Below are 20,400 nucleotides of genomic sequence, written 5' to 3' on the forward strand. Positions count from 1 at the left end.
GCAGATGGATGGAGCCCCAATCAACGGTGTTTTAAATGAGAATACAGGTTGCAGGGAAGACGCAGTATTTATTTATTGGAAATAAAAAGTCACCATATGTGCCTTAAGATGCAGGTAATTTGGAAATGCTCTTGGTGACTCTCTCCTTCCTAGCGTTGTCCCGGGATATTGCCACGGGTCATGGGAGCCTGGAGTCCGCTTGACAACTAATCCCAAGATTTGGCGTAAGCACTAGTTTTTACGAAAGCGACTGCCATCTGACCTTCCAACCAAGAGGGTAAAACTAGGCCTTGTTGGGATTAGTCCGGTTTCCTCACGATGTTTTCCTTCACCGAAAAGCGACTGGTAAATATCAAATGATACCTATTTCGTACATAAGTTCCGAAAACTCATTGGTACAAGCCGAGGTTTGAACCCGCGACCTCCGGATTGCAAGTCGCACGCTCTTACCGCTAGGCCACCAGCGCTTCAAATGCTCTTGGTGACTATTATTTGTTATTACACTGCACTTTCAATCACAACACAACAATAAATATCAATTCCACAATGAGGTTCGAGGCGAGGATATAAATTACTTAAGTTTAGAAAACGATGTTGGAATAGAGACGTTTTTCGATCAAAGTGTAGGATCGAACTGAAAATTAAAACCAGTGAAAGAGATTCTAAGAAGGATTTGAATTCATAAAGGGAATTTAGAATTTTTATGTGATAGAAATAATAGAGAAGTTGAAAGTGTAACGTTTCCGTTACAAACTTAGAGTGCTGAGTCCATACATTGATAAAACCCCCCTCGTACTCGTATGTCTTAAGCGAGCTTTGCGAAAACTTATTTATAATGATTTAAACTCAATAAGTATGAAGTTTTAAGCGAGTTTCATCGTCACCTCCATGAACTATTTAACTACTAAAGTCCAAGTGAAATTTTCCTAGAAACAGCTAACTCTATCAAAGCTTTCAAAGTCAGTTCGAGTTCAGGTGGTGTCAACTATCCACCAAGCCATGCAATTTAGCTATAAGTTGCAAAAGCTCCGATACTCATCGAGGTAAACCTAGGTGTGCACTGACTAAATTTGAAATCTGGCCGGGCAGAGCAACCTAATCTTACTTAATCTACTTAAGCATTCATATGGGAATACTCAGAGGTATATTAGTAATAATTTGTAGTTATAGGATGTATTTTGATATTTAATATTATTTTGGACAAATTAAAAAACCGGCTTTGTGTCAGACCAGGCATAATGGAGGGTTCCGTACCCTTATACCTACATTATAAAAAAGCCATACAAGCGAAAGAGAGTATCTTCACGACGTTTGCGTCGTTTTAATAATCGGATATTTTGGAAAAAAAGGCATTAATGGCTCAATCGATCATAATCAAAAATAATTTTCGTAGAAGTTCTGTATTCTTTTCAAATAAGAAAAAAATCTGCAGCGGCAATGTTGGTGAAGTATGAATTCGAAGGGTGCCTTTAAAATAACCAGCTAAGTGCCCGGGTCGTAACCCGACTCGAAAAAATTAAAAAAATTCGAAAATTATTTGAAAGCATACCGTACCAATATTTCACCGATTTGTATTATTTGTTGTTATGCAATATATTTTTCTTTATTTACATATCGAGGTTGGGGTTGGTTCTTTTAAAATAGTATTTGTTTTATAGCGGCGATAGTAATAACATTATGTATAGTTTTCAGGTATCTATACATTAGTCCTTGAGATATAGCCCAGTGACAGACAAATGGACAACTGGAGGCTTAGGAATAAAAATCCGTTTGTCATCTTTCGTGTGTGTTAAATTTAGTGCAAAGTGCAATAGCAATTGTTTTTACAAAGTAGCCAATATGGACATGGTCGCTATAATAAATCACGATGCGTCGCCAATATAGCGAGTCCCCCCGAGTTAAAACCCTACAGTGATTCCTACAACAGATGTCGCGTCACCGATACGCGACAGATTTCCGATATCAGGTTCATACCTATAATCGGTACCGATTACACTGAAGCCTTATCTTTGATTAATATCCGAAATTACAAGCCCGATGATGCATTGCTTTTTTAACGAGTTTATGAACGGAAATGAAGGCAATCAGGGCGTCGGTTTGCGAAACTGAGTATTTTCAATCAGCTACACACAGAATACAGAACATTTTTTGGATAAGTATTTTATCTTACTCCCAATTTTTCGATCAACTTCTTTAAAATTTACACCTTTAGAGGTACTCAAAATGTTTTTAGTTAAACTTACCAGATCTAAAAGTATATAAATATAATGTTAGGCTATCAGTACTTATCAATCTTATGACACTAACTATGTAGGATTTGTTTTCCTTGGTTAATTTATCCACTTACCAGTATTAATAAATTAGGAGTAGTATTATTTAAACATGTGAGGGGGCGAAGCTTATACATACATTTATAAAAATTGTTATTCATAATGCTTATTGAAAATTGAAATAAATCGTAATGAGAAATACGTACGAATAGTTGCAGGATCATTTACGTACAGAGGCCATCAGATATGAAGGAGCAGTAACTCAAAAATATCTAAACATGTACTTAAACGTCTAGATAATAGAGGTTTTTTTCAGTCAGATATTTGTGAACACATTATCTAAATTAAAATGAAGTAAGCCTCCATTGGTTTACATTATTTACTCTTTTTTTTTCATCATTTCGTTCATCAAGTTTAGTAGCCGCACTCCACTCGGCCCTTTATGCTAATTCTTGGCCTTTACAGTTTACTTGATTCAAAACTTTCCATTTGGGTACAGTCAGCATCAATAGTAGCGGATGAAACAACGCGCCAAAAGTATCTGACATCCCAGATAACTTTTCTAAATAAAGATAAATTTCTAAAATTCACGTTCAATAATATATCTTTTACAGTCTTAGTTGTTATATATATTGAACACATCACTTTTTGTTAAACTGTTACAGAATGGTCGATACTTATGAAGCGTTGTTTGATGCGCTACTTTTGATGCTGACTATACAAATGCTTTTCCTATTAACACCAACGAGTCTGCGTGAGGTCTAAAACCTATTCAATTATACATTATGAGGAGCCTGAAGCCATACAGAGCAGCTCATGATGTATGATTACGGAGCATTCCATGAATTGTCTATCGTTGTTCCGTACAAACGTGAACTTTCTGAAGATTTGCAGGTATACGAGAGTTTCCTTTTCTATGACTAATGGTCAAAAATAATATATGCGCAGAAAAATAATCGCCTGCTTTAAATGCCGAAAAAAGTCGCAACACAGGAAATAAATGCATCCGTACGAAATAGCCCGTGGAATGCCAGTTAAGTGATTTAACAGTTACATGCCACTCTTTCTCAAAATAAACCTTCTCAACGTCGGGTACTGATTTCCGTACATTATCCTCGACTAGAGGACCGGCCACTGCCTAATGACTGACCGAGAAGCATTAGCAATTCCGGCAACGTGGGCTGCAAATAGACCAGTTTGGTAGCTACTCCAACTAACAGAGACATTGATGTTAACTAAAATTCAACAAGACCCGCATCTAGAGCCTTTACTTTAGATTTGCAGGTGAACTAATAAAATAAAGGAATAAGATAATTATTTTACATTTGCAAACCCTAATGAATCTTAGACTGCGTTAATATTTGCCTTCTTTTTGTAAAAATCTACTACCTCGTTGACTGGACTATAAGTAGGTCTCCGACAAATCTTCGATGCAGTTTGCGGTTCCGAAGTTCCGAACTGTAAATGTAAGCAAGTCAACAGAGTGCGACGGAATATTAAGCAGGCTATGTTATGAGACATTTTGAATTATAACTTAGCTATTGGAAATTGAATCTATAAAACACGTGGAAAGGATTCTGAATCACAGCTAGACAATTTCGAAAGTCTACCTACTTTGTTATGAATTATGCGACGGTTAATTATAACTATTAGACTTATTTGGTCAAAAAAAAATATATTTTTTATAATTCGGATAAATAAAATTCCACATAATGATTTAGTGTTCAATGTTGGCTTTTCTGTACCCAAAGATTAAAAATATAGATGATAGAAATTATTACATTTTTAATAGCCGCCTATTCCCAAAAACTACGTTGGAGCTGATTATGGGCGATCACAAGCAGGAATTGAGCACTTGTATCTTGGACTGTTAGGGACATTTTTAACTTTTCTATGTACTCTCCGATCAATGAACCCAATTAATACAAGGGATATTATTTTCCACTTCGTCTATGTGTATAATGTATTTTTTCAAATGGCAACAGTTAACGAAGCTAAATATACAATTTTAGAGTCTTGATAAATTTTAGATTTATTATACTGACAACATTTTTTGCTTAAACTTCATCTGTCAACAAGCATCAATGTGAAAGTCACAAGTAGAGAAAATATTGTAAAAAACGGTGTTTGTCGGTGTCCGAATGCATAACAAAAAACCAGGTAAGATAGTTTTGCTTACAGTTATGTAAAATTAAGTATATTTTTTATTGTTTAGCATACGAAATAATTTTTGAAACTATTGCTTTGTCGAATAACTGGTCAAAGTGGGAAACTAATTCTTTTTGTTCATTCCTGACGTCAAAAATATTACGTTTCAATTTCTTTCGTGAATGTTTCTAGTAAAATATACAACACAATTTCATATTTTCACGCTCATTTAAAAAAATATTACAGTTTTGTTGGAGTTTAGTTCTCACTTATTTTTTTTTTTACGCATGTACTGTTGTCTGTGAAATATTTTCACTACCTTTGACGTTAACACCATTGACGCATAAATGTTTCCGCACCTCAATGAAGTGCCGGCACTTCATTGCGTTTAGTACGTCTCCGACTACTGGCGAGATGCCACGCATGTAACTGTAACGAATAAAAAAAAAATGCCTTTGTGCGTAATGAAAATGTATTCTAATAATATCAAAAAACATAATAAAAGCTATATAATATAATAACAATTCACTGCGAAAAAAACTCTTCTTTTAAGCTCATTTAAGCTTCTTTTAAACACTCGCGGTGGTACGCCATTTTATTTGGCGCTTAGATTACATTTCGCACTCACAGATGTAACACGAAGGTATTAATGAATATCTACCTTATTGTTTGCAGAATATATATACACAATAATGATATATTATTCTTTATCTCGTAATTTTATGTAGTGTTTTTCTTATATTTAAAGAGTAGGTATATTATGTTATAAGCGCGATTTGATCAAATTTGCTAGTGATCAAGAGAGTCAAATAGAAAGAGTTGTATGCCTTTTTTTATAAATTTTAAGGTCTCCAGGGGTATATATGTAAAAAAATCAATACACTTATAAGGAAATAAATACATTTTACCTAGATTATTTTCAGTGTGTATGTAGGCAGAAAACTAACAGTTGTCATAACAGTTTCGCCTCTAGCTAGCTACACAGCTACGCTTATTCTTTAGCTTAGTGACAGTCGTTAAACGCTGAAGGACGCAATTTGTTCTCGATAGCCTGTGTCTAGTAGTGGTTAACACTGATGTTTGTTGACTGATGAAGAGTGTGTTGCCAGAAAATTAGATCCAATATTTACCAAAACTGTAATACTATATAGCAAGCTTTGTTAAGTGTTGTCATTAAAACAAATACTTTGATTTTATACAAATAGACGAAGTGGGAAATAATATCCCCTTGTACTAATAAGGGATAGGTACGTACTTTACAAAATGAATTGAAGATTCTACGAAAGTTAACGTTTTGTGTCTATATTACTATTATTATACTTTTTTCTTATTAATGTTCTTGTTTTATTTTTAACTCAATATAAAATACAATGAAAAATGAATCTAGATGCCAAACTTACCCCACCCCACCCCCACTTAGAATCGACCCCAGTGTTTCATTCGCAGAAAACTGATGCTCTCTGTCCTATTAAGGGTTAAACTAACTTAATTAAATCCATAAATAAACTTGTAATCATGGCGAAATCGCGTATAAGTACCTATGTTTACATATTTAACCGACAAAGACTCTTTGCAATCAAAACTCAGCTTTAAACTTCCCGCACGATGGTATAGAAGATAACATAATCCTCAATGAAAGTACAGGTGAATTATTGCAGCAGGGCTCTAAAACTGAAGAAAGCTTAAAAACAAACGCAAATGCCGAAGTAAATTAACACTCTAGAGAGCTACAGATGCCGACCAGTTCGATTGATACAAAAAATAATCGGACAGACAGACGGACATGACGAATCTATAAGGGTTCCCTTTTTTGCCATTTGGCTACGGAACCCTAATTAAGGAGCCTATGCACATAGTTCCAAATAAAAAGATTAATATAATTTCAAACGTGTTACTTTTCGATTACTTGAAGGCAAAAAAGTTACCAGAACTACCAAAACGACGAGGAAAGCGACAAGTAAGTACAAAAAATTCCGTTTGCTTTGACGTCCGATAGTTATGCGGAGTTAATAGAAGCAAAACAATTAAAAAAGAAAGAGGAAGAGGCTGCAAAGGAAGAAAGGAAGCAATTACGGTAAGAGAATAAAAAAACACAAAAAGAAAACATACCGAAGAAAATATTTAAAAAAGTTGTAAAGAACAAAAACGAAGCTTCTGCGTTTTCACCGCTAACGCAAAATGAAATGTCGGGACAAGCTACCAAAGTCAAAATATATAATGTTGCAATTCCTGTCTAAGTCCTATAACTAAGAAGGTTGAGTGCAGTCAGTTTGCTAAAACATACGATACCATATTCCATTAAAATATTTATTTATTCTATCATTGCCACGTTTGCTGTCGTTAACAGAAAAAATTAAAAATGACAAAAGTAAAACCGGCGCCCGCTATTTTCATTATATTTTCACTTAAAATTTAGTTGTAACGAAATAATCCAACTTTAAATTGCAACTGTGAGAATGTTTTTGTATGAAATGAGTTGTTGTGATTAATTTTTGTAATATCAAAAATCATCGCGGAACGTAGTGTATATTGCCGAAGAAACAATATCATTCAAGTTCAAGGGAAAATTCGTAACTGTAAGGCCTGTAAGTGTACTCCTGTAACCAATATTTATTATACATATAAAACAAGACACTAAGTACACCTACAACTCCAACGAGTGCCTGCACTCGTTTTGCGAGCAATGTATGCGCATGTAAGTTATTGAAACACTTCTATTGTAAGAATAAGGCGTTTAAAAAGACATGCGTTTATCAATTTTAAGAGTTCCGTAATTAAAATGGCAAATATGGAATCCTCAGTTTGTATTTTACAGCCATTTTTCTTAGTAAGACATATTAATGAAATTTGAACTTGAGTTATGCCGCTATTTATACTTTAGGCGCCGAGACAATTTTACAGTATGTAACGGTTTCACACGTGCTGTTTAGGGTCTGCAACTTGCATGTAACACCTCTGGAGTTGCAGGCGTCGATAGGCTACGGTGACTGCTAAACATCAGGCGGGCCGTATGCTTGTTTGCCACCGACGTGGTATTAAATAAAACATTACCGCTAGAGACCTAGTCCGAAAAACAACGCTGTCTGCTTCGGGCGTGGGGCTTGCAATAAGGCGTTTTATAATAATAATAAAAAAAAAATCGTTTATTTCAGACAGAATCCATAGAGTGAGTATTAATAATAATTACATAACACTTAAGCTACGACGAGCTTTATGCGTGTATTTTTTTTTCAATAAACGATCTCTATTTAATAGAGTCGAATAGCTGAGAAGTAGAATTTGCTCTTCGACTTTATTTTCAGACAAATTCAATCTAATATTAATAGGTATTTGTTTTGTATGGGCAGAACCGAGAAGCTCCGATTCCGATATAGTAAATGTATGGAAACCAAACATTCTAAGGTAAGCTGGAGTAAATAAAAACTACTGAACTACAAGCTGTACCTTAACTGCTTGTCACTTCCTGACAGGAAAAGACTGCTGGTCGGTTTGCACATAAAAAATAACTTTAAGTAGCTAAAATACGTAAATTACTTTACTCTAGTATAAAATTTCAAGTATTATTTAAAAGATTGCTACTCCAGCACTAGCCAACAGAACTGGTGTCAATAACATGCACCGAGCGACGTTCATGAAATCGATAGACAAACAAAATTACCGAGGAAAAACTGCTACCTAACTGAAAAATTTAAAAAGCAAACTTGCTTCGGCAACGATAAGGCCCGCATTCGATGCATCGAGTTGGCGAATGTCGTCAATCGAACGTTCACCTATCGATTGTTTCTGCTGGCCCTATTGATGCTTTTATTAAAAATGAAGTTGATTACATACGATGGTACGTGATGATATCGGATCGGTGGTTTTGTTATTGGGAAATTGTGAGAATGATAGACTTCGATATTAAAAGTATTAATTAACATTCAATGGTATCGAATATAATACGTATATAATTGTGTTAATGTTATTATAAGATATGTGTGTATAATGTCAGTTTAAGAAATAATAAGTATTTAAACTGTTAGTGCTCCGGACAAGACTTTGTTTACTGAACTTTGGTCTTACAATTGGTTAAAAAGGGTTTTTAGGGTTCTCAAAGGTTGGCAACGCATAAGTGGCTCCTCCGATGTTGCTTATGTCCATGGGCGGCGATGACTGCTTCCCATCAGGCGGCTCGTCTGCTCGTTTGCAACCTATTACATAAAAAAAAAAAAAAAAAAAAAAAAAAAAAAAAAAAAAAAAAAAAAAAAAAAAAAAAAAAAAAAAAAACTATCACCACTAACACTTTAAACAAGTCAAAACTGCTTATTTCTCATTCAAGACAGGTCGGCTGAACTTATTATTTCATTGTAAGAATCGTGTGGAGTGCTATTAAATTTTTTGTCAATATTAGACTTTAAGCTAATTTTACGTGCAGTAATTTTATTAAAAATGCATAATTTATATACAAGCATGTTCTCATCTGTCCCTGAGATTTTTACAAAAACTATAGCTATCAAACAGGAAGCTGAACAGACAATAAACAACTAACTGAACAGAGCATGGAGACGAAAGAAAAATTATGGGGTCGGAAGGGGGAAGGGAAGGCAACCTTATATCATTAATAATTTTACGTCTGCAGCCTGATTAGGGTTACTTAGGGACTCATACTCATAGCTTAGCTAATATTTTAAGTCTATAATGGTCAGCCTTTACTTTAAAATATAACCTTATTTAAATGATAATAAGTTTTAATTTTGAAAATGATGGGGACCGGAGGTGCCTGAGCCATGCCGGATCCAAAAGTTCCCATCACAGAAAGAATAACACTCACAGCTTTACCCCGCTGTATGGTGATGGAGACCTGTTGGAAAAGCCATGACTCAGAACGGGGGTCATTTCCTTTCTCCCTGAGTCGCTTGCCAAGCTCTCGGAAGCTTTCTAGTATTTTGAAAATTAAATGTTATTATTGCATAATTATTACACCAATATCGATTTCATAATTACATTCTTATTTAGTACAGCACTGAAAAACAAAGTAATTTACGTTATATATTTGTATATTTGACCTAGCTCTGTTCTAATATTAAATCGGCCGAGATGACGTTTTATTCTAGATCGTATATATTACTTGATATCGAACGATATGGCCTTCGAGCAACACCGGGATTCATACTATTTCCCCTCTGCCGAAGCATAGGTACAACAAAGAGATCGAGGTGTGCAAGATTTGTCTTTGACATGTGTCATTTTCTATGTATTTGTGTCGTCATTACAGATTGGATTTTGTATGTAGTGAGTGAGAAGTGCGACTGTGTGCACGTCCCTTGGTCCATGGGATCCGAGTGCCCTTAACCTGTTTAAGGAACTATCCAAAAGGATTACAGAGGTCACTGGTAACCGCAGAGCTGGCAGCTTCTTTGCTCAAAGAATTTGTCTTGCGATACAGCGAGGAAATGTTGCCAGCATCTACGGCACCATGCCGCAGGGGGGGTCGTTGTTAGTATTTTAAGATTACGAGTAGTATCATTTCTTATTAGATCTAGGTTTTAAGTTTTGTAGGTTAGTTATTGATAAAAAATGTGTAATGTTTTCTTTTAAAATTATAAGCAATATTTAATTTTAAACAAATATTTAATTTTGTAAATAAAATAAAAAAAATTGTTTTATTATTAACTTTTTATGGCATTTTCAAATGTCATGGTAATAACTTTCATAACTCTTTGTACCTATTTTTATTATGTTTTCTTAGATCACTATAGGTATATTTGCCTCAATAAAACAATAAAAATAAAGAGAATAACGTATATCAAATGGATTCCAAATTTCATCAATTAGAGAATGTAATCAAAAACCTTGTTTATTTTGCAGTTTCAGTGTAAATTTATTCGATAGCGTGACGCGACGTACGCGTTTGTGTTAATTTTATATGGGATTTACAAACAGCGCGCCAAGCGGAACGTTTTGGAAATTCAAAATCCCATACAAAATGAGATTTAACGCAAACGCGTACGTCACGTTTCGCTATCGAATAAATTTACACTAGGGGTACTGTACCCCTAGTGTAAATTTATTCGAACTGCTTTAATACTCTTTTGTTTTAGTTCATGCTAATCTCATCATCTTTTATGCTAAAAAAAATACTTAAATGCAACCGTTTAAGATAATGAAATACGCTCATAGGTCCAGTGGACCCAAATTTTTGACCCATACACACTTCAGACGTCCGTCACTCGTAAGTGTTTTTTTTTTGTTTATTCAGAAACCAAACAGTCATATAAATACATTCAAAGGTAATACAAAAGATGTACTGCAACAAAAGAACAAGGCCTGTGGCCAAAAGATGTACTGGAACAAAAAGACCTGGAGGTTCATAGTTATAAATAATGTTAACTGAAATAAGTGCTTAGGTACAAGTATATGTATTTAATGTATCAGATAGAAAATGAACTGCATACATGACTAATATAAGTACCTGGATACTAAAACAACTTACGTTTGAGTATATTTTTAAGACTAGCCAATGAACTTTGAAAGCAATCTACATCGTATAAATGTTTATTAGAGTAACTCTGAATTCGTCTGAAAAAAGTATGTCTGGAATAGTTCTTCACAGAGAAACTGACATGAAACAGCGACCGAGGGCATAAGGGGAGATGCAGACAACTGAAAGTAATTAAACCTTAGAGATTAGGACAATTAATAATACTTTTAAGCATTATAAACAAAAACATGACGTCTAAGTATATACTATGGTTATAAAAGGAAGGTACACCAAAATCGTAATCTCGTAATGGAATCTTGTAGGAGATTCAAACACGTACTGCTCGCCCTTTATAGCTTTTCAAAGGCGTAACCCAGCCTTGATTGCATATACTTTTAATAAGGCCTATTTCTGTATTTAGTATTAAACAGTTAAGTGGATTAGAAGAGAATTTCATTACGTGTATGTCGTTTTTCTGTCTTTTCTTTTGCTATGGAGCGATGTCAGAATGGCACAAAACTGAAATAGGCATAGGGATATCCGATCTAAAGGCAGCACTTTTCTGCGCCAACATATTGTAGCAGTAAAACCCTAAACCGTTTAACCGGGTTTGTTCCGCTTTCTTTAATCTGCACACGGCCGTTGCACCGAGATGTTTGTGCACATGCGGACAGTTTAACTAACTACAGTTGGAAGTTTTGCTGAACGTATTATACACACATTCTGTTTATTCTTTTTGTTTTTGGTAGTAGTGAGTTTGAAATTTATGAAAAGTGCTTTAAAATTATAATTTATCAAATTTTTTGAAGTAGGTAGGTAGATACATATCATCACTACTTTGAAAATATCTCGTATCTCACAATGCTACCTCAAAGTTGAAACGCTAACTCTATATTTTTTTATCCGATACATTACATAGTCACTACATTATATATTATATTATATTGTATATTTATTAGTGTATTAGATATTGTTTTAATACTTATATAAGTAGTAGTCTCCATATTTAGCTCCTTGCACTAGCTGTTGAATTTTGTATGAGTTCTAGATTTCCTGCTACCTAAAGGTTGTCTGGAACACAATTTATTTGTAGTTTTACATGTATGTAAAATGTATAATTGTTGGTGCAATAAAGAATATTTATTTACTTACTTACATTTTTATTTTCATTGACACAATAAGATACGAGTTTATTATGAAACCAATGGTCCCGGGTTCAAATCCTGGTAAGAGCATTTATTTGTGTGATGAGCACGGATATTTGTTCCTGAGTCTTGGGTGTTCTCTATGTATTTAAGTATTTATATATTATATATATCGTTGTCTGAGTACCCGCAACACACGCCTTCTTGAGCTTACTATGGGGCTTAGTCAATTTGTGTAATAATGTCCTATAATATTTATTATTTATTTATTTATTATATATGTCATGCTCAAACATGAAGGATACTCGAGCCCAATTACTATTTATGACTTATGTTATCTACAATCGGCCCCGACAGTTCTGGTATATTCTTAAGTTTTGGAAATAGAAAAGATAAATTAGAAAAACATGAAATCTATGTTTTATTAGGTATGGCCCTATATTAATACTGCAATTATTGGCATAACATTTGTATTTGTACATTTTTTAATACCTCTAAGTGTATCCCAACCAACATAGATGCTACAAAGAGCAGTGGTTGATGTCAAGTAGCGTGACTTGGACTGTTCCGCCCTGATTCACCACTTTTGTTGTTCTTTCTATATATGGTACGTTTGTAAGTACATATTTTCAAACAGAAACAAGAAATCGGTGTCAGAAAACACATCCTAGATTAAATATCAAATATTGGTAAAGGTAACATTCTAATTGCGACAGCATTACAGTGCAGTTTCCTATAGGAAATGTCCAAATTAATGTCCACGATAATCGACATATCCTGCAGCAATGAAGTTGGCAGCAATTTTGCACTGCCATGCTGTCGGAATGGGCTATTACACATTTTTCAAATAAAATTATAAATTTTCGTAGAGGTAGCTTCGATAGCCAATTGTACAATTATTTCATGAAAATAATATCGCTATATATGCAAAAGAAAATTGTTTAAAAATGAAACGATAAATTTTTGCGCTAAAAAAGGCAGCCGTCATAATAGCAGAAACAGAAAAGTTTTTACGACATTTTAGTATTTAAATATGATCACTATGATCAGATATACACGGTCAAAATCTTTCGAGTTCCTCGTCAGCATGTTGTATATATACACATACACGTGTAGAAGTATGTATATGTGAATTTTATTTTACGCCATTCAAATTCAAGCCGTAAGAATGTCATGCCAAATTGTCGTGCGTTTCATTATTTAAAGTTAAGCCAATTAAAGGGCACCTGTTTCTTTTTCACTCATATCGTTATATTATAAGTTTATCAGTCAATTCTGCTTCTAAAAAGCACAAAAGCTAAAGAGCCATATTCACTATCGGAATGCGTTTAATACGTGGTGTTCCGGCGGCGGACGTCCGGTTTCCGGGTGTCGCGGGACACCCCTACGCACTGGTCTGGAACGTGACCTGCTGGTTTTTGAATGGCCAGTGTTCACCGTGGATTCATTCTATGCTAATCGATATTCAAAAAAATATTGATCACAATAAAAAATTTTTTTCTCAAACTTGCTATGAAATGATGACATGACTTACGTCAAATTAGGTCCGGAAATACTACATATCTGGTGCGATGAGTGAAGATGAGATGTAAAGGAATTTCATACTGCCTTACACACCTAGGACTGTAAAGCAACCTTCTTTTATTTTTTAACGTCAAATTGTGACACAACGTCTTGGCATGCAATCATCAACTAGCTTCAGTTAGCTTGGTACGGTGATTTGTTGTGCATATTCGTTGCTAAGCAACAGCGGTCGCGCATCGCGCAGGCGCGCGGACTTACGCGCGTAAGGTTGTACACCGCTGGTGGAGTGGCGAGCCGAGTCGCCACGAAACAAATTGACTACAATTTTTTATTTTAATTGCAAGTTTGAGAAAAGCACTATACATATCTCGGCGAGAAACGGGGTTGCCGGCCGCGTATCTCTATCCGGCTTCGCTACGCTCAGCCGTATATATCTACTTGGCCTGCAACCCTACGTTTCCCGGCCTCTTTAGTAATATACTATTTTTTACTCGTCGACTGTAATGGTTGAATTAAGATTTCGTAATCATGTATGGACTCCCACCAAACTATAAGATTTTATTATGATACGCTGTAGTCAACTGTAAAAACATTTACCAATCACGTGCCGCCGCCGCGTTTACATAGAAAAGACTAAACCGGCGTGGGGCGTGGGACGTGGGGCATGGGACACGGGGCACGGGCCGGGAGTCGCGCGTTTATGTCTACATTTTTGTATACTGAGATACTTACCAATTTTCATTAATTATTTAGGTAGTATTATTTTAGATGACTCGTAGAAAAAGTATTGAATACAATAGTGATATGATCAAGCTTTTCAATCTCGTACCTTACTTAGGCAACTTAGTAAGCTTCGTTGCCTAAACACGATACTCGACTGAAAAGCTCTCTATTATATCACTATTGTATAAAATACTATATATGTATTTTCTGACTACACTATCGCTATTTGCTAAGGTAAGGTACCCTCATTATTGTATGACCAATAATAAAAACTCGCATTAAAGCTACTGCTGATGAAGTTTGTGGTAGAAAATAAATGTATGTTTGTTTAGTCAACGAAGGATATCATAAAGTTTTCAATACATTTTATATTATTTACTTTTTACACTTTAATGGGTTTCTGGTTCCTGGAATCTCGGGACTTTTGTACAAATTATTGTTTGTTATTATTTCTTTTGCTGTTGTCGAGCATACCCTATATTCTTTATATGTATGAGGTGTGGGAAAAAGCAGAGACAACGGTACCTAATGCTGAGGAAGAAGATTATGACATAGTTCAGTCAAAGAATTTAATTTCCTACCCATTTCGTACCTTGTCACAGTGACAATTGAATGAGGTCTCTAGCGAGTTTCATGTTGTTTGTCACTGTGACAAGGTACGAAATGGGTAGGAAATTAAATTCCTTGACCGTACAAAGAGTGGGGAAGTAGGTTATCTTCATACAAATGCACCGCGCGCGGGTTGTATGTGTGCGCCATAGTATCTATGCGTCGCCGCACGCACACTCAAACAAAAGCCCCGTCAGGCGCACTAAAAACGAGTCGAGATTTTGTTTGAGTGTGCGTGCGGAGACGCATAGATACTATGGCGCACACATACAAGCCGCGCGCGGTGCGTTTATATGAAGATAACCTACTTCCCTACTCTTTGAACTATGATTATGATATTAATGATGGTTATCAGAAAAAAATGCTGCATTAGTTATCAATAATTCTCAATGTATATCGTGCAGTTTCGACAATCTTAAAGATAGTGTCTATATCGCGCTCTAGGTGACGTTCAAATAGTAAATACAGCTGCATTACCTGTTGCGGCGTTATTGGTGCGGCCTTCACGCGGGCGCTGTATAGGTATTTTGTGTTGTTTTTGTATGTGTCATTCTATATTTTAATATAAGTAAACAAAGGAAACTACTCCTAAGTAAATCTAATTAAGGGATTCCGCTTTAAAACAAATAAAACCATTTTCTTAGGTATCATTATTAGTTACAATAGGCAACATTTATCTTTTGGCCTTTGGTATCTATTCATTTTTATAACACAATGTAATATTGTTTACTATGAATCTTAGTAGCATAAAGTGGACATTATCTACCCGTATGTTGTTTATTTAATAAAGGAATCAGTGCCGGACGCCGCAGCCATAAATATTAATTAAATGGAGAGCTATTCTTGCTCGCACGCGCCTTCATACTCGTATTCAACCTAGAGTTCCACAGAAAGCCGCATGTCTTAGCGTTTACATTTTTTATCAAAAGCAACATTTTATTTCTAAGCAATATGAGAACCGATTAACATATAGATGGGTCCATTTATTAAGCTATGTCCTACCTGTACCTTGATAATCAATGATAAAATAGGTGTGTAGGTGTTTAAGGAATAGGGTTTTATTTTGATTTATATTGTTGGTTCTTTTCTGTCTCTTAAATTAAATCACATTTTAATCTCAGTGTGAAATGATAAATAACATCGAATAATAAAAAGCAAACATGTGATAGATCAAACCATCTTGCCCTACCGTTGGAGTAAGACAAGGTAGCAGGGTACCTTCCTCTATAGACACAATGGGGCTCCATCCAAGGACTCACAGGAAGACTTTGTTCACAATGTGCACAAGTAAACGTTGTCACATGCGCGTTCGGATACTTTAAGTTTATCATGTTTTGTATTGTAGGTACGTGATGGAGCTCCTCCATTTTTTAGATCGGCTAAAAATGGGCACGTTTGTGCTTCTAAAGTTTTTGCTGTGACGTGTCAAAATACTTCTCTATTAATGTCCTTAGTCAAATATACAACATAGTCACAGTTAAAAGAAAAGAATCATAATGTATAGCAATCTCAAGATAGCAGTAAAACAACATATATAAATTACTTTTTATCCCTTTGTTTGTGTATCCATACGGCTTCCCCCCTCCCCACAACTCACAGTATATGCAAATTTGCGATGCGGCTCGCATATGGTATCGCGAATTATCCGGATACCTATCCCTGCTGCTTATTCTGCCAAGCTCGTATACTACTAAATATTCATTGTCAAATGAAACCTTAGTGTCCTTCGTATAAAGATCAAAGTTAAAATATATGCAATAATGATACGAGGAAGGAAAGTTATGAGCTAATTTGACAAAACACCGGATGGCGATACGAATTCCGGTATCGACTGAGTAATAGATATTGTAATACTGCCAGAATTTTGGTTTTAGATTGTTGTGGTGTGAATTTGAATTTATTTGATAAAGCATTTTCATGAGTGATTAATCATTGTTAGCTACCTACAAGGTACCTATATCTAAAATGGGAACACTGTTGTGTACTGTCAATTTTACCACAAGTTTTAACTAATTGATATTAATAAACTTGTCCTAGGTGCTTGTCTGTATTATTTAAAAATGAAAATCGCCTATATAACAACGCAAATATATTGCAGTGTTCTTAATAGTAAAACAGAACAACTTTATCCATATAATATGATATTAAAGTTCGTAGATAACACTGTATAAGCAAAATTTCTACAGTCTTCAATTCCTCAACATCAATTTTTGTCAATATCTCAACACCAATTTTTGACAAAAATTTAAATACTCTTTAAGTTATATTATCGATGGATTACTCAAACTATTGGAATAAATTAACCAATAAGTACACTATGCGGCGAGTCGCTTCCGATATGGTTGGCTAGCTACCGGACTCCGGACGCCAGTTGCTCGGCGGTTAGTCCCTGGCCCCGGTTCGACCCCCACACACGTCCAACTTACTTCAAACTTTAATTCAACGTGCATGTAAAATAACAACGTTCGAAAATTACTAAACGTTGGCGTAACCAGTTTTGGAATATTTGATAAAACATTTTCATTACAGTGTTGTTTCGAAATTTGAATTTAACGGTCAAGTTCGAAGTTAATAAACAGTTAAATTGTTGTGTTTATCGATAAAATAAGAATAATAAAAGTTAAGTGTAATTGTCATAATTATAGTGGATAGTAAAAACGTTTGGATCACGGTTTGGACTCGATTTTCAAGGATGTGGTGGTTGCTGAAGTTATCAATCGTTATGCAATGTAAGTAAAAAAATCGTGTTTGTTTTAGTTGTCTGTGTTATTTGATTTTAAGGTCGATTCAGTCTTTATAAATTTCACTTAATATCTTATTGTTACAGTAAAATAATTTAATTTTAGTACCATTTCGTACCCACTTTATGATTTATTACACTGATAATAGTGATAATCAATATGAAAGTCGATAGGGACCTCATACTATTGTCACTGTGACGAGGTACGAAATTGTGCTTAAAATAAATTCCTTAACCGTACCTATATGGCTATCTGTCTATCTGTTCCCCGTTTTTTGATATTTTGAATGTTGTTACTGTGTTAATACTGTACGGTGTCTTCATACAGTATTATGGTCATTAAACGTAACAGAACTGATTGCCGAGATAGAAAAATGTGAATATAATTTCACGTTTTCTCCATAGTAAATCTATGGAAAAGGTTTTATTTAATTTGTGGCTTTTTAGTACATTATCTTAAGTTGATCCCGATACGAATCGAATCGATTGGCATAAAAAATGCATGTGAAAAATAAGTTTTCATTTTCATACAAATTGTATGTGAAAAGAGTTCTTCCATTTGCGGCTTTTCTAGCCGTTTATTTCTTTAAGTCCGATACAAGCTTTTGATCCTGGATAGGAATGGGATAGATTGGCATAAAAAAAGGTTGTCAAAATTACCCTTTATTCGCAACCTGTATGTTCTTTCCAAAATCCGCGTAGCAGCACGGGATCTGGTAGCTGCCTCACTGAGTCACTGACCCATTATGAAATTGTATATCTTATACCTTTAAACGAGCAATTCTTGTATATATATATGTATATATATTTCCGGGATCTCGGAAACGGTTCTAACGATTTTGCTGAAATTTGGTATATGGGGGTTTTTGGGGCTAAACAATCGATCTAGATTAGTCTTATGTTTGGGAAAACGCGTGTTTACGAGTTTTCATGCGTTTTTCTTTCGACGCAGAATATAGTCGCTAATTTCGTATTGCCGGGCACTGTCCGTCTGGTCCAGCGGGTTAAGACGCGGACTGCTAAACGAGTGCTACGGGTTCGAATCTCGCCCGGTGACTAACTTTCTTTTTTAATATGTTCAAGTTTATATATAATTTTTTAATTTTTATTGTTTTAGACAAGTTTAATGTAGTAAAAAAATGTAGATAAGATTATCACCTATACACCACCATATTACAATAAATAGTTATAACCGAGCAATGCTCGGTCGCCCAGGTACTTGTTTCTAATACAACTTACTACCTACCTACTACCTATATCTACTTAACTGAAATATTTTCTTAATGTAACGTTATATATTCCTAGAAAAAATATTTCCAAACAAACTTCTTTTCGTGTTCCACTAGGGAATATTTGTTAGGACAGAAGTTGTAATTAAATGAAACTTATGTGAACTTACAGTTGTTGGCCACACATGAAAAGTTATTAGAATAGTTTTATTTCAACGACTATTCCTATGAGAATACAGCGAATCGTTTACCAACTTAAATTTGCAGGTAAGGTTGGCAACTTGGCACCACTGTATAAAAATATTTCGAAGCTCGTATGTTGGTTTAATAGTCGCGCTGTTTTATCACAAGGAAAATATAAATTTGTAGTTTTGTATGTACGGTCACACACTTTAATTGTTGATCCATCTAACTTTCAAGCTAATTTGGTTGTGAATACTAACGGTAGGATATGTCCAATATAAAGTAAACCCTAAATTTCCTTGACTGTACATATGAACATTTGTATTATCTATGTACTCACAATGAAGTAAAGTTTCTTGCTAATAATAACATACATCCCAAAGGTGGACGATTCAAAAATCGCTCCTAACGGAATGCGCAAACGTGGACTCACGGGACATGCTTAGCTTAGTGTGACCCACAAAATTTATGTAAATGTATCTGACTGATTTTAAAAATAATTACTTTACTTATAAGAGAACATTGTACGCGTAGGTAATGTTATTTAAAAAAAACATAAATGACGGTGTCAATCCTATTCGAGGTAAGTACTAAATTCATTGCGCTTACGAATGTCCATTCGTAATGTTATAATTGGGTACTTGATACATGTTGAATATTATAACAAACTATAGATGAATGGATAGAAAATTATAAAAAAAATTATAAAAAAAAATTTTTGTGTAAAAAAAGTTATAAAAAAAGTTTTTTTTTGTGTTTCAAAAACAGAAAAGAAAATGATACCATTCGATTCCTTACATTTTATTGAAAAATAAATTGTATAACAACTATACACATAAACGCAATATTTTAGGGTCAAAATGGCGATTCCCTTGATCTTCTATACATTTAGGACAAACTTATATAATGTGACGTCACATCATATTATCATTTTGTTAGAGGCGTTTTAATCGTCGAGTGCGAGCGTCAGACTTTAACTCTCATTTCTGACCTTTATGTTGCGTAAGTGCCATGAGTCCTATATAGACATTTGATCCTCAGGAAAATCAAGATCGATTGACATTATTTGCAAAAAACTGTCAAGTAGCCAATTGACTGTACGAGGTTATAAATACATAATGACCCAGAGGTATATCTGAAGTACTAATAAAATATCAATCCTAGTGCTTATCGCATCGAGTCTCGATAATTATGTTCTGCAACACATGTCACGTGCATCTACCTAGATGCTCTTATACTATGACATCCAAGTTGTTCGAGGTCGTATCATATAACAAATTATCATTTTCTAAATATTTAATAAGCTTCCCACACATTTTTGAATATGTAATGTCAAAATCAAAAGTAAAAAGTGTAAAATGCAACATTG

General features: G+C 34.7%; 1 protein-coding gene across 1 annotated transcript in view; it reads left to right on the forward strand.

Annotated features, from left to right (window-relative positions):
- The first annotated feature begins 17,044 nt into the window (after window positions 1–17,044).
- Window positions 17,045–20,400, forward strand: part of LOC133517118 (uncharacterized) — a 59,597-nt gene continuing 56,241 nt past the window's right edge. Inside the window, exon 1 of the mRNA XM_061850277.1 lies at window positions 17,045–17,608. Coding sequence (XP_061706261.1) covers window positions 17,572–17,608 — 37 coding nt within the window. The 5' untranslated portion in view covers window positions 17,045–17,571. The remainder of the gene's footprint in view (window positions 17,609–20,400) is intronic.

Source organism: Cydia pomonella, chromosome 4 (assembly GCF_033807575.1).
Source record: "Cydia pomonella isolate Wapato2018A chromosome 4, ilCydPomo1, whole genome shotgun sequence".
NCBI lineage: Eukaryota > Metazoa > Arthropoda > Insecta > Lepidoptera > Tortricidae > Cydia > Cydia pomonella.